The 23,799-nt window shown below is 40.7% G+C and overlaps 1 protein-coding gene across 4 annotated transcripts in view; it reads right to left on the bottom strand.

Moving 5' to 3' along the window:
• The window catches only part of rbpjb (recombination signal binding protein for immunoglobulin kappa J region b), a 97,932-nt gene that overhangs the window by 28,356 nt on the left and 45,777 nt on the right, over positions 1-23,799 (bottom strand). For all 4 annotated transcript variants that reach the window (XM_078545967.1, XM_078545976.1, XM_078545986.1 and 1 more), the window contains one exon: positions 5,347-5,512. In XM_078545967.1, the coding sequence (XP_078402093.1) occupies positions 5,347-5,512 (166 nt within the window). The remainder of the gene's footprint in view (positions 1-5,346; positions 5,513-23,799) is intronic.

The following is a 23,799-nucleotide window of genomic DNA, read 5'->3' as shown; positions in this document are numbered from 1 at the left end:
AAATTTCAAACGATCACAACAATTTATAGTAAGGGAGAAAAGGGTGCTGAGTGGTTGGCAAGTCAACTCTGATTGGTTGATGCATTGCCATGGACAAGCAAATGTGAAACTATCAGCTCCCCAAGCTCCTGCGTATTTCAAAAAAAGATGCAACTGCCCTTGACTGAGTGTGGCATCAAGGAGCAAACCTGACAGTGCTATCAAGCAGCACTTACTCAGAAATAACCTGCTCACTGATATTGAGTTTGGGTTCAGCCAGGGCCACTCAGCTCCTGACCTCATTACAGCCTTGGTCCAAAAATGGACAAAAGAGCTGAACTTGTCCTAGGCCCAACCATCTTCAGCTGCTTCCATCACTGACCTTCCCTCCATGGGGTCAGAAATGGGATGTCCACTGATGATTGTACAATGTCCAGTACCATTCACCTACTCCTTCGATACTGAAGTAGTCAGGTTTATATGTGGCAAGTGATGGAAACAGCTGGAGATGGTTGGGCCTAGGACAAGTTCAGCTCTTTTGTCCATTTTTGGACCAAGGCTGTAATGAGGTCAGGAGCTGAGTGGCCCTGGCTGAACCCAAATTCAACATCAGTGAGCAGGTTATTTCTGAGTAAGTGCTGCTTGATAGCACTGTCAACATCACCTTCCATCACATTGCTGATGATCGCAAGTAGATTGATGGGGCGGTAATTAACTGGGTTGGGCTTGTCCTGCTTTTCATGGACAGGACATAGCTAAGCATTTTTTCACATTGCAGGGTAGATGCCAATGTTGTAGCTGTAATGGAACAGTTAGCTAGGGACACAGCTTCTTCTGGAGTATAAGTCTTCAGTACTGCTGCTCAAATATTCAGGGCCAGTAGCCTTTGCAGTATCCAGTGCCTTCAGCCATTTCTTTATATCACATGTGGTGAATCAAATTGGCTGAAGACTGGCATCTGAGATGTTGAAGATATCAGGAGGAGGTCGAGATGGATAATTGGCCCATCACTTCTGGTTGATGAAGGTTGCAAATACTTCAGTCTCATCTTTTGCACTGATGTGATAGGCTCCCCCCATCATCAAGGATGGGTATAGCCTCCTCCACCCCAACACCATTCACGACTGGATGTGGTAGGACTACAGAGCTTAGATTTGATCCATTGGTTGGGATCACTGAGCTCTGTCTATCGCATGCTGCTTATGCTGTTTGACACGCAAGCAGTCCTACGCTGTAGCTTCCCCAGGTTGGCACGGCATTTTTAGGTATGCCTAGTGCTGCTTCTGGCATGCCCTCTTGCACTCTTCATTGAACCACAGTTGACCTTGAGCTTGGTGGTAATGCTGAAGTTGGGGAGATGCCAGGTCATGAGGTTACAGATTGTGGTTGAGTACAATCCTGCTGTTGACGGGGAACGGAGAAGGGGTAGTGGGAGATGGAAATCAGCAGTCCCATGTTTGACCTGATGCCATGAGATGTCATGGGGTCCAGAATCAATGTTGAGAACTCCCAGGGCAACTCCCTCTTGACTGTACACCACTGTGCCACCATCTCTGGTGGGTTTGTCCTGCCAGTGGGTCAGGACATACCCAGGGATGGTGACGGTGTTGTGTGGGACATTGGCTGTAAGGTGTGGACTGGTAAGTATGATTATGTCAGGCTGTTGCTCAACTAGTCTGTGGGACAGCTTTTCCAATTTTGGCACAAGCCCCCAAATGTTAGTCAAGGTTGACGGGGTTGGGCTTGCCGTCATTATTTCTGGTGCACTTCACAGAGTTATATAGAAGTACTTGTTAACGTCACAACTCTTAAATTCTGGGAAAACGGAAGACTTGTTCAGTGGCACAAGGCTCCTGTGTACAAGTACTACACTCATGTCTTCAGAGTACTGAATTCATTAAATTTGAAGGTCGACATTTCAGACATACTTTTCAAAAAATATTCCACTGCAGCAACATCTCTTAAGTAGCTGCAAACCATAACTCATCTTTGCTGTAGGTCATTGATTAACCAGACATGTCACTATGGCACAATGGTAGTAAATAATTGCAAGCATTTTAAAATCCGAGAAGATAAACACATACATGATTGCTTCTATTTGGAAATCAAGATTAGATTATTTTCTGTATGATTCTTACTCCTTAATTGAGTTAAATTTCCGCAGCGAAAAATCTGGGGTGTGTCAAATTCTAAAATATTACAATGCATTCAAGTCATCAAATTTGTGCTGAAATTTTTCTCTATAGGCCAGTTAGCCTAATCCCATTCTTTTGCTTAATCTTTGTACTTTACAATAATCCTCTTCCGTAGCAACTACTTAATTCACTTTAAAAAAAATTAGAGATTCCTGCAGTGGAATTTTTTTTGAAAAATAAATTGTTCATGGATCTCAAAGTATTGTCTGAAATGGTCAACCTTCAAATTCAATAAATTTAGACTGCTCTGAAGATAGGGCGTAGTACTTACAGGCAGGAGCTTTGCGCCAATGAATTAATTTTCTGTATTCTCAAAATTTGAGAGTTGTGGTATTAGCAGGTACATCTTTTTAACTGCTGCATCAAATGCTTCAGGCAGTTGCTTGACGGGCAGGTTTTCCCCCTTCTTGGCTAATGTGCTTCCATAAACATGTATTGCTTTTTCCCATTTCTGCAGCAACATCAACTGTTTCCATAAGTTTCTGGCAAAGAGTTATACATTCTAACTATCCTCTATGTCTTTTTTTTCTAAACTTCCCTTCCATTGTGATTATCTTTGTGCTCTCTTAATAATTCACTAACCCAGGGAAATCTACCTAATCAAACCCTTCAGAATATTGAGGATCTCTATCAAGCCGCCCAGTAACCTGCTCAGGCGCAGTGTAGAAGCACAAACTTTTCTTCATAACTGTACTTTTGATTTGTGCTAACATTTGAGCTGAATCTATGCTGCACCTTCTCATGGCTTTTGTTTCCTTTCGATAATGGGGTGCCTAAACCTAGTTTGACCACTGTACAAGTTTAACATTAACTCCTTGTTTTTGTATTTAAGGGCATCCAGAGGAGCCAGCAGACTTTGCTGATGCTTCCTCAATAGTTTCTAGCCTCGACACAACCTGATTCTTAGGAAACCATTTGGAGAGATAAACCCCCAGCTTTTTCTGGAAAATAGTAGCAACATCTAAGATTCTGAGATAAGCAAAGCAACACCATATTACCCTGGACTAGCTGCCTGGTCCATAATGGACATTCAGGGCCAGCTGTTAAAGAAGCTTCACTACCTAGCCTCTGTTACACATTTTGACTTCATCCCTATCAGCAACTGGTCAACAAATCAATTTCAGACTGCAAACTTGATCTAATGTGCCTGACATGAAGCCATAAATATCTGTAGTGCTAACTTCAAATTTATGCTTTAATTAAGTACTTCCTCTGAAGGAATTCCAGCCTTCCTTTGAACAAAAAATCAAACATGTCTCGTCTATTTGCAAAGAACAGTGAATTAGTTGATGGCTATAAAAACCATACACCACTCATAAGTGTGGGTCTTTTATGAAGCCACATAAATTTAGACTGCTCTGAAGATAGGGCGTTGTACTTGCAGGCAGGAGCTTTGTGCCAATGAATCAATTTTCTGTATTCTCAAAATTTGAGAGCTGTGGTATTAGCAGGTACATCTTTTTAACTGGTGCATCAAGTGCTTCAGGCAGTTGCTCAACGGGCAGGTTTTCCCCCTTCTTGGCTAACGTGCTTCCATAAAAATGAAGCCTATGACTTGTAGTAAGGCAATGGTAAATGCCTAAAAATATCGTGAGTGTAGAAACAACTACAGAAAAAGCTTGCGCCAAAATATAAGCTTTAAAACTATGAATTAGCAAGGACCAACAATTACATGGAAGATGAACAATCAAGTCAGTTCAAAATAGCTAAGCCTCATTTGCTGAAAAAAGTGTTGATAAGAATGAGTGCACAAGAGATACCTATACAAGAAAAATTTAACTCCCAAGCTGCAGAAATTTGAGCCATTTTTCAGAAATAAAATGGCATCAAGACACCTCTCAGTGTGGGAGACAATAGATTTTCTGCAAGTGAAGGAGAGAGCAGCATGAGTCTCCAAATGAAGCCATCTTTTCCCAACAGCTTGAGAGTTGGACAACTGGAGCAGAAACTTCTTTAGAAAGAAGTGTCTATTTGTATGTGGAGGTTGAACAAATAATTAAATTCAGATTCATAGGAACAGCAGTGGGTCATCCAGCCCCTCAAGCCTGTCCCACCACTGAATTAGGTCATGGCTGATCTGTATCTCAACTCCGTATCCCAATAACGAGAAAATATGTCGATCGGACTTTAAAGCTCCAATTGTTCCAGCATTCACAGCATTTTGGGAGAACAAATTCCAGATTTCTATTCCTATGGGCAAAGAGTGTGTTTCCTGGTTTCTCTACTAAATGGCCTAGTTCTAATTTTAGAATTACATGCCCTCATTCTAGGTTCCCAGGCCAGAGGAAAAGGTTTCTCTGAAACTATCCAATTGAATCATTTTAACATTTTAATACCTGGAGCAAATCACCCCTCAATCTTCAATGCTCAAGGGAATTAAAAGAATGTTTATGCAACTGTCCTCATAATTTTGGCCTCTAAATCCCTATGTCATTCTAGTGAATCTGAACTGCACCTCATTCAGTGCCCATACATCTGTCCTGAAGTATGGTGCCCAAAACTCAATGTAGTACTCTAGGTGAGGTCTGACCAAGCCCCTACAAAACTGCACCATAACTTCCTCTGCTTTGTAATCCAGCCCACCTTGAGATAAAGCTGAACATTTCATTAGTTTTTAATTGCTTTTTGTACCTGTTCTATTAACTGAACCACTAACGAGCCATACACAAGGCTTTTCAAATGATGTTCTCAATCTGAGCACTTGATTTCAAATACTGTAGCTGTATGCATCAGGCAACTGCTTCACTTTTCACTTCTATTAGCTTCCTATGGTAATTAGGAAACAATCTTTCTCAAGCAAAACGACAGACAGAAAAAGGCAAGTTTCCAGCCCTGCACAATTTAATTTAAAAAAGCTTCATTCTAGTCAACAATACCAAACATTCCTAAATCACAAATGGCATAGGTAAGGGCACACACAGACCATCCTATCTTATGCTGAATGAATGCTGTCCTAACCTCACCAAATTACCCCTTAGTGTACAGACCATTCACAACAGTGTTATTTTGAACTGCATTGATGTTGCCAGAGAAGCATTTCAAAACAACAAAAAAAATTATGCTTCATGCACTTCAAATTCATGCTGTTTACCTTTGTACTTGCAACACAAAGATCATAATTGTTGTTTAGCTGTATCCTTGGTCAAGTGAAAAGCCTAGGTACTTGGCCTACCTTTCCTTCCAGGTTAAGCTGTTGCATTTCTTGGTCACTATTTCCAATCCCAATAAATGCACATGGTTGTGATTCTTGTTCATTACATCCATCTCGTTCCATTTGATCTTTCTTTTTCTTCCATCCACTGCCCATTAGATATACGCATGGAGGAGGGCAAAAAAACCTGCAACATAAAGCACTCTTAGAATTGGCAACTAATGTGCAAAACGTTAGCCTCAAGATTGAAATACATGAGTAGCATTCACCTTTAATAGCAGTTAATACTACTCCTTCCACTAACTTGCAGAATTTAATGAACTTCCTGGCATGTTCAGAGTTTGCATGTACAATGACCAATTCAAGTAGGTCAAAATAATACTGAACAGTCACTAAACACACTTCCAACCAAATTATGCTATTGAATCACTACTAGCCTTTTCTCTGATCTTTACTAATGTTCCTTAATCAGTGCCTTTCACACAAATCTACACAGCATTCAAATATTTTCTTCTGAATATAAATGAAAGCTTCAATAGCATTTTGACAAGCACACATGTATCACTTTAGTCTGTAGCGACAAAGCAAAATTGCTAATGAAGTGCCATTGTTTTGCTGGTTGAACAACCAACACCATTGTACACTCTTTTGTGGCTCTACAATGCATTGTAGTTAAAGTCAGCTAAATGAATGATTTGTCGGAAGCTAAGAGTACAAGAACTGTTAACTATGTATTATTTTTAGATACTGTATTATTGTACTTGATTGTTAAAAATGGTGTATGTTCTGCACTATTATTGCTGGTATCACAAGTTTTAACCTTCAGTACTACACATTTGTAAACATAATAGCAAAATTACTTCAAAATGATTAAGTAAACCAATCTTTAAAATCCAGGTCAACTAATCCCAATGGCAGCATTTTTAAACTGACTCATTTCACAGAAACAGTAAATCAATATGCAACACAACATAAATGAAGTGACTTTTTCTTACTCTTCGCATTTAATACCAACTTCATTTAATACTACCTTTTTAAATACCAAACTAAAATGTAGTACTTAGGACAAATTTTCTTTCATGGATGTCCAAACAAAGAAACTCAGGGTACAAAAGAATAAAAAATAAATTGAAAAATGGAAACGGTGAGTTGTCTTAACTACCCTGGCCAGATACAAGACTTTGCCATATTGCTTGCTCCTGCAGCTGTTTTGTGGCTCTACCCTTCAGGACTTTCCACACACACAAATGTGTAGTAGTACATTTTGGTAGGAAGAATAGGGAGGTCACTTGAAAGGCGCAAGTCTAGGTGCGGTTGACGAACAAAGGAATTTCAAAGTGCAAATACATCAATCACTAAAAGTTAAGTCACGGGTTAGCAAGACCACAAAACAAAACAAACCAAACACCTGGCTTTATTTCTACATGGATAGAAGTAAAAAGTAGGGAAGTTAAACTAAACCTGCAGCAAACCTTGGTTACACCACACTCGGGTACTGCGTGCAGTTCTGCTTGCCAGATTATAAAAAGGATATACAGACAGTGGTGAGCATGCAAAGAAGATTTACAAAGGTGATAACAGGAATGCATGGGTATTCAGATCAGCAAAGGATTGACAGACTGCATCTCTTCTCAGAGATATTGAAAATTATGAAAGATATTGATAGAATGGAAACAGAGAGAATGTGGGGAAGAGCATAACTAGATTACTCACCTTTGGGAAGGGCAGTCGGAGAGGCAGACCTGTCAGCTGCTCAGAACCAGCCAGCGCTGAGATCGAAAGGAGATTGAAAAAACAAATTGTGACATCACAGGAAAGAAGCAATTTGATTGGTTGGAGAAGCAGCTAGTTGTTTGGTTACAGGCACAGATTGCCTTGTGGGATTATGATGTTGTGGCGATAACGGAAACCTGGCTTAAGGAAGGGCAGGTCTGGGTGCTAAATATTCCTAGTTACAAAGTTTCAGAAAAGATAGGAAAAGGAAAAAAGGAGGGATGACATTTTTGGTTAAGGAGAGTACTGCGGTATTGGAGAAATAGGATGTGTCAGAAGATTCAAAGACAGAATCGATTTGGCTAGAGATAAGGAATAAGGAGGGTGCAATTACATTGCTCAGTATAACATATAGGCCACCAGGATATAGAGGAACAAATCTGGAAGGAAATTACAGAGAGGTGTAAACATTGTAAAGTAGCTATAATGGGGGACTGTAATTACCCGTATATAGACTGGGACAGTGGTAGTGTAAGGGGCAGTGAGGGACAAGCGTTCCTGGATTGAATTCAAAAGAATTTCCCACAGCAGTAGGTGTCCAGTCCAACAAGAAATTCTTGGGAATGAGATGGGCCAAGTAGATCAAGTGACAGTAGGGGAACATTTAAGGGTCAGTGATCGTTGTATCATAAGGTTTAGGATTACGGTGGAAAAGGATATTAGTCAATCCACAGTAAGAATAATCAACTGGCACAGAGCGGATTTCAATGGGCAAGAACCGGGCTAGACTGGACAGGCTGGAACCAAATGTTGGCAGGAAAAACAGAAGCTGCATAATGGGCTACCTTCAAGGAGGAGATGGTTTGGGCACAGTCAAGTATGTTCCCTCAACAGGGAAGGGTAGGACAAACAAATCCAGAGCTCCCTGGACGACAAAGGAGATGGAAATTGAGTTAAAGAAGAAAAGGTATGCTTACGACAGGTGTCAGGTAGCAAATACAATTGAGAACCAAACTGAATACAGAAGGTTCAGAAGGGATGTGAAAAAGCAAATATGAAAAGCTAAGGGGTGGGGTTATGCAAAAAGACTGGCAGCTAACATAAAAGGAAGTCCCAAAGTATTCTATAAGGACATCAACAGTAAAAGGGTGGTAAAAGGAGAAGGGCCAATTAGGGACCAAAAAGGGGATTTTTCACAGAGGTAAGAGGCATGGCTGAGGTATTAAATGAATATTTTGCATCTGTCTTTACCTACGAGGTAGATGCTGCCCTGGCCATGGTGATAGAGGAGGAAACTCAGTCACTAGAAGGGTTTAAAATCGATGAGGAGATATTGGATAAGTTGTCGGTACTTAAAGTTGATAAGACACCAGGACCGGATAAGATGCATCCAAGAATATTGAAGGAAGTGAGTGTGGAAATTGCAGAGGCTCTGCCAATAATCTTTCAATTTTCCCTGGATTCGGGGGGAGGTGCCGGAGGACTGGAGGATTACAAACATTATGCCCTTGTTCAAAAAAGGTTGCAAAGGTCTGCCCTGCAATCACAGACCAGTCAGTTTAACTTCAGTGGTGGGGAAACTTCTAGAAACAATTATTCGGGATAGAACTAATCGTCACATGGAAAAATTTGGATTGATTCACAAGAGTCAGCATGGAGTTGTTAAAGGAAAATCGTGCCTAACTAATTTGCTGGAGTTTTTTTGAAGAGGTAACAGAGATGGTTGATGAGGGCAAGGCTGTTGATTTGGTGTATATGGACTTCCAAATGGCGTTCGATCCAGGGCCATACAACAGACTTGTGAGGCAATTTATAGGTCATGGAATAAAAGGGGCAGTAGCAACATGGATACAAAATTAGCTGAGGGATAGGAAATGGAGAGTAATGGTTAATGGGTATTTTTCAGTCTGGAAGAAGGTTTGTAGTGGAGTTCCCCATATTGGGACCCTTGCTCTTCCTGATATATATTATATATATATATATATAAAAAAAATAAATGATCTAGATCTTGGTGTGCAGGGAACAATTTCAAAGTTTGCAGATGACACAAAACTTGGTAGAATTGTAAACTTTGAGGACAGTGCAGAACTTCAGGAGGACATTGACACATTGGTGGAGTGGGCAGATAGATGGCAGATGAAGTTCAATGCGGAGAAGTGTGAGGTGATACACTTTGGTACAAAGAACATGGAGACACAGTATAAAATAAAGGGTACTATTCTAAAGGGTGTGCAGCAGCAGAAAGACCTGGGTGTATATGTACATAAGTAATTAAAGGTGGCAGGACAGGTACAGAGAACAGTTTCTAAAACATACAGTATTCTAGGCTTCATTAATAGGGGTATAGAGTACAAGAGCAGGGAGGTTATGATGAACTTATATAGGGCACTAGTTAGACCTCAGCTGGAGTATTGTGTACAGTTCTGGGCGTCACACTATAGGAAGGATGTGAATGTATTGGAGAGAGTGCAGAAGAGGTTTACGAGAATGGTTCCAGGGATGAGACACTTCAGTTATGAGGAAAGATTGGAGAAGTTGGCACTGTTTTCCTTGGAGAAGGGAAGGCTGAGAGGAGACTTAATAGAAGTTTTCAAAATTATGAGGGGTCTGGACAGAGTAGATAGGGAGAAACTGTTCTCGTTTGTAAACAGATCGAGAGCCAGAGGGCACAGTTTTATAAGTGTTTTGCAAAAGAAGCAAATGTGAGGTGAGAAAAAACTTTTTCACACAGCGAATAGTTAGGGTTTGGAATGCACTGCCTGGAAGTGTGGTGGAGGCAGGTTCAATTGAGGCATTCCAGAGGGCATTGGATGATTATCTAAATAGAAACAATGTGCAGGGTTACAGGGAAGTGGCAGGAGATTAGCACTAAGTTAATATACTCAGAGCCGGTGCAGACATGATGGGCCGAATGGCCTCCTTCTACACTGTAACAGTTCTGTGATAGAGGCCATAAATATAAGTTAATCACCAAGAAATCCAATAGGAAATTCAGAAGAAACTTCTTTACCCAAAGAGTGCTGAGAATGTGGAACTCACTACCACAGGGAGTGGGTTGATGCAAATAGTATAGATGCATTTAAGGGTAAGTTAGACAAACATGAGGGAGAAGGGAATAGATGATTACGACAGTAGATTTAGATGAGAAAAGATGGAGGGTGCTCGAGTGAAGCATAAACACCGGCATGGATTAAATGACCTGTTTCTATGCTACATATTCTACATAATCCACACAGTCTGTCTATCTCAGCATTGACCTTCCAAAGGTGTTTTTGCAGTTGGCAATGATCTATGAGTTTTTGGGGATTATTGGGCTTCAATTGCAGAGCACATATACCACCTCTTTTTAATTAAGGTATCATTGTGCGTGCACCTTCTGTAAAACTTCACGGTCAGGATTTGAGTAACATAAACAACTTGGCGTCAATTATACCAAACTGCTAAACATTCACAATGGCAATTCACTGGCACTCTATATTTGCTGGCCTTCTAGCGCTGCTGGCACCTGTAGTGCATATCTATGCCTGACTCTCAGTTCCCCTGCTCTTTGGCCTCCTCAACTGCTGGTCCTGTTCTTTAGCTCATTTTTTTGTCCCCCAACTGATTCTTCCAGGCTTCCTGTTGCAAGCAATCAATCCCTCCAGCTACCCTACACCGTTGAGTATTAACTAAAAGTCTGCACTAGCACCATTTCAAGTTCAGGAACCTCAGGCACAGGGCAACTCAGCTTAAGGTATAGCTCCCTTGTGTTTGGCTTATCCAGTCTTGGGTTCCCCCAGTTACCACCACCAATCAACTCTCTCTGAACCTTTGATCCTCTTGTTTATATACACACATTATCAGCTTGAAATAGGTAAAGGAATAGGCTAGTATTTCAAGTTTTGTTTTACTGGAAACTGCTTAAGGTTTCATTGCTCTAGAAGCAAAACTAGTCGAATGATTATTCTTGGGTGATGACAGCTGTACCAGAAAGGAGCCATGGTCAGCTGATGCCTCTGCAGTCTTGGAAGAGCAACTGAATAAATACTTAAATAACCATACTGAAAAGTTGTGTTGGGCTTTTCATTTATCCTTGCTTAATTATGATGGTTGCTGAAATGCAAAAGTTAGTTTGTGAAAGTAGAAGCTACTTTATTGAATTATTGGGTTGTTTACTAGTCTAACAAGGAATTAGACCACTTAGGCTGGATAGCAATAACAGGCTTTTTAACAGCTCAGAATAAATAAATGATAACAGGCCAATTAGGGCTATGAAGCCCCTGAAAATGAAGTCCTGAAATGTGAGAGAAGGGGAAAACCCGCATTGAGAATCGCCTATGGTGAGATAAGGAAAGATGATGCAACGGCCTAATAGGTAAAGGACAGGTACATGCAAAGGCTCTCCAAAGCAAGTGGATAACATTAGGGTGGGCTTTTGCCCCATGCTTTGATGGGTTTTTCCAGTTGTTCATTACCACTCCCTTTGCCTTTTGTTCCATGGCATCTTTGTTATTTAATTTCTCTGCCCTCCACCTTATTCCAGGTCTCTTCAACAACATAAAACCTATCACATTTCTATCTCCCTTCAGTTCTGAAGTCATATTTGACTCGAAATGTGAACTGTCTCTCTCAGTCTCTCTCTACATATGTTGCCAGAACTGCTGAGATTTTTTTCCAGTATTTTTTTCATTTCAGATTGCCAGCATCTGCAGTATTTTATTTTTACTTAAACTCAGTTATTTTTAAAATGCCTCTTGGCACTTGCAGTCCCTGAAGGTTAGGATTGACTTTAAATTTCTTATCCTTGTAGAGAATTTTGTTTTTAAAGGGTAACAGTAACATGAATATTAAAGCTTTGCTACAATAGAGGATATAAAAGTACAAAATTCCAATAATTCTCAATACAAATTACTCACCTGTAGTCTTTAAACAAAGGACATCAAAGTAAGCTGTTGCTGGTTTCCTGCTGATGTTAAATCACACTATATTAAATTCTTAGAACTTAAAACTAAGTACTGTGGTTAACCGCCAGACACAATTTCTGCCAGAGTGCATGACAAGTTGCTCTAGCCAAGCTTCCCATTGCTTGTTTTGATCATTTTCGTCATCTGCACTAAGTCATTGAACTTCTTTTGAATGGCTTTGTAGCCATATTTCTGAACCACATGGGAACCCAACAAGCTTATTGCACTTTAAAATTCTCATTTGTTTTTTTTCCTCAAATCTCAATTAATTTCAGATAAACGCAATACTTGATTTTTGATCACAATGCCAAGTAAACAAGAGGCTTACCTCACCCCAATTATATCACAGCAGGGATTTCTTTGCCTATTCTCACCACACGCACAGGATAATGACTTTGAGGTAACCCATACATAAAGAATCTGCTACAATGATTTGCTATTGGCAATGTCTGAAAATCCACAACAGTCAGCACAACTTTTCTGTAATATCCTTTCACGCGAGGCCAGCCTTTGGAAAGATGGTGGCGAGCCGCCTTCTTGAACTGCTGCAGTCCATCTGGTGTAAGTACACTCAGTGCGGTTAGGAACGGAGTTCCAGGATTTTGACCCAGTGACATTGAATATAGTTCCAAGTCAAGATGATGCGTGGCTTGAAGGATAACTTGCAGATGGTGCTGTTTCCATGCATCTGCTGCCATTGTCCTTCTAAGTAGTAGAGATGCCAGATTTTGAAGATCCTGTCGAAGAAGCCTTAGCAAATTGTTGTAATGCATCTTGTAGGTAGTGCACAGTGCTGCCACTGTGTGTCAGTAGTGGAGGAAGTGAATGTTTAAGGTGGATGGAGAGCTGATCAAGCAAGCTGCTTTGTCTTGGGATGGTGTCGGGATTCTTATGCTGCTGGAGCTGCACGCATTCAGAAAGTGGTAGACAGGCTTTGGGGAGCCAGAAAGTGAGTTAAATGCCACAGAATTGCCAGCTTCTAGCCTGCTCTTGTAGCCACAGTATTTATATGGCTAGCCCAGTTAAGCTTCTAGTCAATGGTAAATCCCAGGATGTTGATGGTAGGGGATTCAGCAACGGTAATGTCATTGAATGTCAAGCAGAGGGTGGTTAGATTCTCTCATGTTGGAGTTGGTCATTGCCTGGCACTTGTGTGGCACAAATGTTACTTGTTACTTATCAGCATAAGCTTGAATGTTGTCCAGGTCTTGCTGCATACAGACACGATTGCTTCAGCATCTCAGTCATCACCAATGGTACTGAACATCTTGTGATCAATGAGAATCCCTACTTTTGACCTTATGATGGAGGTGTCATTGATGAAGCATTTGAAGATGGTTGGGCCTAGGACCCTACCCTAAGGAACTCCTACAGTGATGTCCTGGGACTGACATGATTGACCTCCAACAACCACAAACATCTTCCTTTATATTAGGTATGATTCCAACCAGTGGAGACATTTTCCCTCTGATTCCCATTGGCTTCAATTTTGCTGGGGCTCCTTGTGCTGCCTTAATGTCGAGAATAGTCACCATGACCTCACCTCTGGAATTCAGCTCTTTTGTCCATGTTTGGATCAAGGTTGCTTTGAGGTCAAGAGCCAAGTGGCCCTGGCGGTAACCAAAGTGAGCATCAATGAGTAGGTTATTGCTGTACAAGTGGACCTTGATCACACCATAGCTCTCAGTTCCTGCGCCCATTTTTCTCCTCATTCTTTCTACCAAAATGTATCACTTCACAGTTCTCTACATTAAATTTCATCTGCCATGTATTTGCCCATTCCACCAGCCTACCCATGTCCTCAAGTCAATCGCTATCCTCCACACAGTTCATAATGCCACCAAGTTTTGTATCGTCTACAAATTGACATTGTGCCCTGCACACTTAAGTCTAGATCATTAACAAACAAAGAAAACAGTTGCTCTAGTACTGACCCCTGGGGAACCCTACTCCTCTAGTGCCAAAAAAACCATTCACCATTACTGTTTCCTGTCACTCCTCTTCATGATCATGCTGCCACTGTCCTTTTAATTCCATGGGTTTTAACTTTGCAGGCAAGCCTGTTATGCGCCATTTTATCAAATGCCTTTTCAAAGTCCACATACAGCACATCAACCACATTGCCTCATCAACCCTCTCTGTTAACTTCATCAAAATCTCAAGTTAGTTAAACATGAGTTTCCTTTGATAAAACCATGCTGGTTTTCCTTAATTCATCCACAGTGTCCAGCGGCTGTTAATTTCGTCCTGGATTATTGTTTCTAAAAGCTTTGTCACCACTGAGGATCAAATAACTGGCGTGTTTGCTAAAACCCTTTTTTTGAACAAGCATGTGATATTTGCAATTCCTTAGTCCTCTGGCACCACCCTCATATCTAAGGAAGATAAGAGGATCATGGCCAGTGCCCCAGCAATTTCCATCCTTACTTCCCTCAGAATCCTTGGATGCATCCAATCTAGTTGTGGTGATTTGTCAAAAGTACAGTCAGCCTTCCTAAAATCTCCTCTTGATCAATTTTCAGCCTATCCAGTATCTCAACTAGTTCCTCTTTCACTGTGGCTTTCACAGAATCCCTTTCTTCTTAAAGACAGTTACAAAATATTAATTTAGTACCTCAGCAAAGCCCTCTGCCTCCATGTGTAATTTGTCTTTTTGGTCACTATCACCACCCCTCCCCCCTCTAACTATCATTTTACTATTTGCATGCTGACAGATGACTTTTGGCTTCCCATTTATATTATTAGCTGCCAGTCTCTTCTCATTTTCTCTCGCCTCTCTAATTTCCTGTTTCACTTGCCCTCTGAACTCCTATATTCAGCCTGGTTCTCATTTGCATTATCGAAATAACATCAGTCATATGCATCCTTTTTCTGCTTCATATTACACTATTGCTTTTATCCCCCCCACGCAGGGAGCTCTGGTTTTGATTGTTTTACCTTTCCCCCTTGTCAGAATGTGCCTTGAACCATCTCCTTTTCAAGACTACCCATTGATCCACTACAGTTTTGCCTGCCAATATTTGATTTCAATTTACTTGGGCCTGACCTTTTCACACCTGACTGAAATTAGCCCTCCTCCAGAATTAATTATTTTTACTCTGGATTACTCCTTGTACTTTTCGCTAGCTAACCTAAGCCTCACGACACGATGATCAGTGTCTCCTAAATGCTCCCCTATTGACACGTGCTCCACTTGACGCAACTCATTCTCCAGAACCAGATCCAGCAATGCCATTTCTCGTTGGGCTGGAAAGATAGGGGTTAAGAAAATTCTCCTTTTCAGAATATTTCAGAAACTTTCTCTTCTCTGCCCTTTACGCTAACTATCCTAATACAGGTCAGCAAAAGTCCCTCATTATCACTACTTTATAGTTAATCTCTCTAATTTCCCTGCAAATTTGTTCCTTTGGCTCGCTCGTCTTGGCCAACAGAATGCACCCAGTCATGCGATAGTACCTCTATTGTTTCATAGCACTAACCAAAATAGATTGTCATTGAACCTTCTAGGACCCTTCTTTGTAATGCTTTCCTTAATCGATATTGTCATGCCTCCTATCTGTCCTTCCCTATCTTTCCTGAACACCTTGTATTCAGGAATATTTAGTACCCAGCCCTACCCTTTTTTGAGTATGGTCTCCGTTATCAGTGCATCATATTTCCATGTGGCTATATGCATCTGCAGCTGCAAGCAGGCCTGGGCAGTAGATTTTAGTTTAACTTGACCATTTTTTTAGGGAGTTTTTACAATATATTCACCGTCGTAAGCTAACAGGTCAAGACACCATTTTGTACTAACAGTGGGCTAAAGAAGCCATTTTGTATTCTGTACTTTATAATCGCTCATGCATTGATCAAGAATTATTGTTTAATAGTAACCAGTCAGAAACTGATGACTAAATAAGTAGTGACCCTCAGTTTATAATTAAATAAGTAATCAATCATGTAGTTATTTAGGCTAGATAACATGCTTGCAGTTTAAAATACTAATTTGCTGCTGGAAGCATTGTCCATGGGAACAGAGAGCATTCAGATACTGAATGGAACATGGGCCGCATTCATCCTTGGCCATCTGGGGCAGGTGCAGGAGAATGAATGAAGACATTTACAAACTCAGGTAAAGGGAAGATCATGAATAGTCTCATTGTGTCGCTACATGGAACAATGTATGTAACTGGTTAAATCCAATAAAATTAACCTCATAACAACAAATGACCAATTGGCTAATTACAACAGGCCTGATTCAAGGTGAAGTGATGCGAATTCAATGGTTAAAAGTAGATTTCAGGAACCATCTTGTTGCTTGCAAGTTGGACTACAATCGTGGAGGTACTGAATGCTCCAAGGCAGGATTTCAGGAAATTGCTATCGGTTCGGGAAGCTGAGAAAGATTCACATTTCTACCTGACTTGATCACCCAATTGAAGTTGTGAAAGTCAGTCGTGTATTTGATAAGTATACCATTTTTCTTTTAAGAATAAACTTTTTAAAATTTACTATCCTGAGTTCTGCTTTGGCCTTAGTTGATTAAAGTCTTGTCAGAACTAAAGTGAATTTATTGAGTTACAGAGGGCAAGGTCAGATAACAAATCTCTGTAAAACATAACACAGTTAAAGCCTTTTTAAAAATCACACTTTTGTGTTTACATGGCAGATGAATATAATGTGAATAAGTATGAAGTTATCCACTTTGTTAAAAAAAAGGCAGAGTATTTCTTAAATGGTGAGAGGTTGGGAATTGTTGCTGTCCAAAGGGACCTGGGTGTCTTTGCTCATGAATCACTAAAAGATACCATGCAGCTACAGCAAGCAATTAGGAAGGCAAATGATATGTTGACTTTCATCGCAAGGGGATTTGAGTGCAAGATTAAGATGTCTTGCTGCAACTGTATAGAGGCTTGGTGAGACTGCACCTGGGGTATTCTGTATGGTTTTGATCTTCTTATCTGGGGAAGGATATACTTGCCATAGAGGGAGCGCAACAGAGGTTCACCAGACTAACCCGAGATGGTGGGACTGTCTTATGAGGAGAGATTGAGGAAGCTAGGCCTGTATTCTCTAGAGTTTCAAAGAATGAGAGGTGATCTCATTGAAGCTTACAAAATTCTTACAAGGTGGATGTAAATAGGATGTTTTCCCTGGCTGGTGAGTCCAGAAACAGGGGACAGTCTCAGAATAAAGGGCAAGCCATTTAAGACTGAGATGAGGAGGAATTTCTTCACTCAGAGGATGGTGAATCTTTGGAATTCTCTATGCCAGAGGGCTGTGAAAGCTCAATCATTGAGCACGTTCAAGGCAGAAATTAACAGATTTCTGGATACTAATGACATCATGGGATACGGATATTTTTTTTTCGAGTTATCAACAGTCACAGATTGCAACTCTTTTGAGTACAATCACAGTTCTTGGTTTCCGGGAGTGGGACATGAACCCACAACCTTCTGATTCAAAGGCGAGGGTGCTATGGACTGAGCCACAGCTGACACCTCATGGGATACGGATATAGTGCAGGAAAGTGGTGTTGAGCTAGATGATTAGCCATTATCTAATTGAATAGAGAGCAGGCTTGATGAACAGAATGGCCTACTACTATGTTACGTTCCTACATATCTGCGTTGTTAAATCTAATTGAGACTTTTTTGCATTCTCCCTTAGTTTGACCCCTTTTGGCACCTTATTATTTCTTGCTGTTGTGCTAACTGTGCCTCCCAATCGCCTTTGCACTCTGATTCTCCGTTCTAATGCTACACCCTTGTTCCCACCCCCCTGCCAAGTTCGTTAAACTTTGTTCAACAGTATTAGCAAACTGCCCCACCAGGACAATAGTCCCAGCTCGGTTATACACAAACATACAAAGGAAGAGTAGGCCACTCAGCCCCTCGAGCCTGCTCCATCATTCAATAAGATCATGGCTGATCTGAATGTAACCTCAACCCCACATTCCTGCCTATCCAGGATAACCTGTCACCCCCTTGTTACTCAAGAATCTATTCAGCTCTATCTTAAAAATACTCAAAGACTCTGCTTCCACCAACTTTTAAGGAAGAGTGTTCCAAAGATTCTTAACCATCGGAGAAAAAAAACATCCTCATCTGTCTTAAATGAGCAACCCCTTATTTTTAAACAGTGGCCCCCAGTTCTAGATTTTCGCACAAGAGGAAACATCCTCTCCACATCCACCCTGTCAAGACCCCTCAGGATCTTTTAGGTTTCAATCAAGTCACCTCTAACTCTTCTAAATTTCAGTGGATAGAAGCCTAACCTGTCCAGCCTTTTCTCATAAGACAACCTGCCCATTCCTGGTATTAGTCTAGTAAACCTTCTCTGAACTGCTTCCAACGCATTTACATCTTTCTTTAAATAAGGAGACCAGTACTGTACACAATACTCCAGATATGGTCTCACCAATGCCTTGTACAACTGAAGCATAACCTCCCTACTTTTGTAATCAATTCCCCTCACAATAAATTATAACATTCTATTAACTTTCCTAATTACCTGCTGTACCTGCATACTAACCTTTTGTGATTCATACACTAGGACACCCAGATCTTTCAAGGTGTCTGTAGAGCTCTGAGATTCAATCTCTCACCATTTAGATAATAAGCTTCTTTTTTATTCTTCTTGCCAAAATGAACCATTTCACATTTGCTCACATTATACTCCATTTGCCAGATCTTTGCTCACTCACTTAACCTATCTCACTTTGCAGCCTCCTTACATCCTCTTCACAATTTACTTTCCTACCCATCTTTGTGTCGTCAGCAGATTTAGCAACCATGCCTTTGGCCCTTTCATCCAAGCCATTGATATAAATTGCAAACAGTTGAGGCCCCAGCATCCAAGTCATTTATATAAATTGTAAATAGTTGAGGCCCCAGCACTGATCCATTTGGCACAACCTGCCAACCAGAAAAAGGCCCATTTATGCCAACACTTTGCTTTCTGTTAGCCAGCCAATCTTCTATCCATGTTAATATGTTACCCCCTACACCATGAGCTTTTATTTTCTGCAATAATCTTTGATATGGTGCTTCATCAAACGCTTTCTGGAAACCTAAGTACAATACATCCAATGATTCCCCTTATCAACATCACATATGACTCCCTCAAAGGGCTCCAATAAATTGGTTAAATGTGATTTCCCCTCTACAAAGCCACGCTGACTCTGCCTGATTGCCTTGAATGTTTCTATGTGCCCTGCTATAACACATTTAATAACAGCTTCTAACATTTTCCCTATACAGATATTAGGCTAACTGGCTTGTAGTTTCCTGCTTTCTGTCTCCCTCCTTTTTTTTGAATGAAGGAGTTACGTTTCCTATTTTCCAATCTAATGGAACCTTCCCCGAATCTAGAGAATTTTGGAAAATTAAAACCAATGCATCAACTATCTCACTAGCAACTTCTTTCAAGACCTTACTTAGGGTAAAGTCCATCTGGACCTGGGAATTTGTCAGCCCGCAGCCCCAACAATTTGCTTAATACCACTTCCCTGGTGATAGTAATTTTCCTAAGTTCCTCCCTTCCTTCCATTTCCTGACTTACAGGTGTTGAGGTGCAATCCCTCTGGCCTGTATAGATTTCACCTTCCCCAAAACCAGTCTCAATGTCTCAGGAATCTAAAGCCTTTCCCTTAGTTCACTATCTCTCCCAGCCACATATTCATTTGCTCTATGCTCTTACTTCCATGCTCACTAGTGTATGGTACTGGGAGTAATCCAGAGATTGCTACCATTGAGGTTCTGTTTGGTAGTCTACTTCCTAGTTCATTCCCTCAAGCCTGCTCCTCCATTCAAAATAACCGTGACAGATTTCTGCCACAAATGCACTTTTCCACCCAATCCCATATCCCTTTATTCCCCGAGACACCAAAAATCTATTTCAGCCTTGGAGATACTCAACGATGGAGCATCTGTAACCCTCTAGGTACAGTCCCAAAGGTTCACAACTGAATGAAGATATTTCTCATCTCAATCCTAAATGATCGAACCCTTATCCCGAGACTGTGGCCCTGTATTCTAGATTTCCCAGCCAAGGAAGACAACTGCTCACTAAAGAAGAAAAGTACCAAAGGTTTGGACAGTCACAGAAATGTTAGTGCAGGAGGCCATTTGGCCCATTTTGTCAGCACTGGCTCTGTGAACGAGCAAATCACTTAATGCCATTCTCCCACCTTCTCCCCGTGACCCCTGTATATTCTTCATTTTTAGATAACTGTTTAATTCCCTTCTGAACGCTTCAATTGAACCTGCCTCCACCACATACGCAGGCAGTGCAATCCAGATCTTAACCACTCGCTATGTGAAAAAGTCTTTCCTCATGTTTCTTTTGCTTCTTTTACCAATTACTTTAAATTGTCATTGTCAAGATTCCCCAAAATAGGGCACAGAAGCATGATATTACTGTTATCCTGCAGTTTTCACCTTGCTCTTCCAAAAATCTTCTAAAATAACTAACAATTTTACTATGGACCAAAAGTCTAAAACCACATTATTCGTCTCTGGTATAATGTCATCATCTTTAAATGTACTAACTGGGATTCCCAAAGGAGGATTAGGACATGGCGAGCAGAAAGAAATTAGATATTGGAGCCTTCTTTTGAAAAGGAATTAATTAAATCTGTCTGCATATTTTCAGACTTCCATAAAGTATTTAACTAGAGATGCTTGTGGAATGGGGGTGGGTAGGGATAGGATTCGGGAGAGCAGTAAGGAGTCTTTAAAAGGTAGATGAAATAACTGATAAGGCACTTTATTTTATGCTGGCCTTCATAGCAAAAAAAGGTATAGAAATACAAAAAATTACAACTGCACAGAAAGCTTGGAGATCTCATTTGGTGTACATTCAAAAGACTATAATGGCCTTGGAAATAGCCCAGCAGTGTTTACCAGAGAAATGCCCGTTGATGAAAGGACTAGCTATATTTGGATTAAATCGCCTAGATGATACAAGACTAATTTAGCCATGATCTGATTGATGCGTTTCAAACAATAAAGGGAATTGATACCTTACTTGAGAATGCCCTCTCCGTCCCTCAAGCAGGGGATCCAGGACATCAAAAATTATACTAAAACGCATTATAAGCATATCAAGAACAACCTGTTCACAGAGAAATGGGACAATGTGGAATGCCTTGCTACAGTAAATGGCTAAAGGGCAGAAAGTAGAGACTAGGGGTGATGAGTTGTTTTTCCAGAATGGATGGTAGTAAATATTGATGCCTCCCTGCAGCCCCACCCCCCACCCCAACCACCCCCAAGGCTCAGTATTAGGACCATTGCTCTTTTGATCTATATTAATGACCCGTATTTGGATGTACAAAGCATATTTTAAAAGTCTGTAGATGACAAAACTCAAATGTAGTAACCTCACCAACACCATCTCAAGGGCAATTAGGGATGGGCAACAAATGCTAGCCTTGACAGCAATTCTCACATTCCATTAATAAATAAAAAAAAGTGATAAGGATAAAAGTAAACTTCAGGGCAGCATAGAAAGGCTTGTGAAAATGGGAAGACACATGCCAAATGAAAGTTAATGCAGAAAAGTGTGAAGTGATACATTTTAGTCGACAAAATGAGGGGCAATTTAAACTAAATTGTACAATTTTAAATGGAGGAACAAGGCCACAGACCTGGGAGTTTATGTACACCAATCTTTGAAGATGGCAGGATAAGTTGATTAGGCTGGGTTTAAAAAAAGCATATGAGATCCTTAGCTTTATAAATAGAGGTGCAGAGTATAAAAACAAGAAGTTATGGTAAAATTGTAATCACTGGTTAGGCCTCAGCTCAACTATTGTGTCCGACCCTGGGCACTACACTTTAGGGTGTCAAGGACTTGGAGAGGGTGCAGAGGGAATTTAGTCAAATGATACCAGGGAATGAAGAAATTAGAGAAGCTAGGATAGTTCTCCTTTACAGCAGAGATTGTTATGGGCAGAGTTTACAGTTCAACATTTTGATGTATTTTGATAGTTTCTTCCTATTGACTCTGTTTTTACTTGTAGGAGAGCGTGTAACTGGGGGCACAGATTTAAGGTCAATAGCAAAAGAACCAGAGAGGAGATAAAGACTTAAAATTTACGCAGTTATGATCTGGATTACATTTCTTGAAAGGGTTCTGGAAGTAGTGACATTTAAAAAGTAATTGGATAAATACTTGAATAGGAAAATTTGTGGGGTAATGGGGAAAAAGCAGGGGAGTGGGATATCAGATATCTAATCTGATAGCTTTTTCAGAGACCATAATGGGTTGAATGGCTTCCTTTTGCGCTGTATAGTTCGAGACAAAGTTGATTACAATGTATAAAATGGAGTTAAGTGCTTAGCTGGTAAAAATTAGGAGAGATTATACGTAGAAAATGCAGGAGGGTAAATACAATAAAGGTGCCATGCCAAATAAAATTAGTAGAGCAGGTTCAATGAGCTGCATCATCCCATGCTTGCCACTTATTCAAGCTGCCTCCAATTCTTACTTGAGAGCTGAAGTCCACATGCCTTACAGCCTCCTGTTCTCATGCTAGCAATTGCAGCCTTTCCTATGCTCAAACTGGCTTCTTCTCACCGTAGTCAGAATATATTCAAATACAAGCAACACTCTCTCAGAAAGTGATGGTCAACATTATCCACTGAATGGAGTTCATAAGACCAGAAGATGTAGGAGCAGAAGGCCATTTGGCCCATCAAGTCTGCTCCGACATTCAACGAGATCATGGCTGATCTGATAATCCTCAACTCCACTTTCCTGCCTTTTCCCCGTAAACCTTGATTCTCTTACTGATTAAAAACTGTCTATCTCAGCCTTGAATATACTTAACAGCCCAGCCTCTACAACCCTTTGCGGTAAAGAATTCTACAGATTCACTACCCTCTGAGAGAAGAAACTCCTCTTCATCTCTGTCTTAAACGGGCGACCCCTTACTCTGAGATTATGTCTTCTGGTCCTAGACTCTCCCACAAGGGGAAACAGCCTCTCAGCATCTACCCTGTCAAGCCCCCTAACAATCTTATATGTTTCAATAAGGTTGCCTCTCATTCTTCCGAACTCCAATGAGTACAGGCCCAACCTACTCAAACACTCCTCACAGAAAATCCCTCCATATCCGGGATCAACCTAGTGAACCTTCTCTGGACTGCCTTCAAAGCCAGTATATCTTGCCTTAGATAATGGGACCAAAACTGTTCACAGTATTCTAAGTATGGTTTAATTAGTGCTTTGTATAGTTTTCGCAAGACTTCCCTATTTTTATACTCCATTCCCTTTGAAATAAAGGCCAACATTCCATTTGCCTTCCCTATTACCTGAACTTATGTGTTAGCGTTTTGGGATTCATGCACGAGGACTCCCAAATCCCTGTGCTGCAGCTTTCTGCAGTCTTTCTCCATGTAAGTAATATTCAGCTCCTTTACTCTTTCTGCCAAAATGCATAACCTCACGTTTTCCCACATTATATTCCATCTGCCAAGTTTCTGCCCACTCACTTAACCTGTCTATATCCCTCTGTAGACTCTTTGTGTCATCCTCACCACTTGCCTTCCCACCTATTGTGTCATCTGCAAATTTGACAATAGTACATTCACTTCCCTTATCTAAGTCATTAATATATATTGTAAAGAATTGTGGCCCCAGCACTGATCCCTATGACACTCCACAGGTTGCCATCCTGAAAATGCCCCCATTATCCCAACTCTGTCTTCTATTAGTTAGCCAATCCTCTATCCATTCTAACATACTACCCCCAACACCATAGGCACTTATCTTAAGTAGCTTTACGTGTGGTACTTTATTGTATGCCTTTTGGAAATCCAAATATATT

Source organism: Cetorhinus maximus, chromosome 1, assembly GCF_964194155.1.
Source record: "Cetorhinus maximus chromosome 1, sCetMax3.hap1.1, whole genome shotgun sequence".
NCBI lineage: Eukaryota > Metazoa > Chordata > Chondrichthyes > Lamniformes > Cetorhinidae > Cetorhinus > Cetorhinus maximus.
Note: the sequence above shows the minus strand (reverse complement) of the source record. Positions and strands in the feature narration are given on the sequence as shown.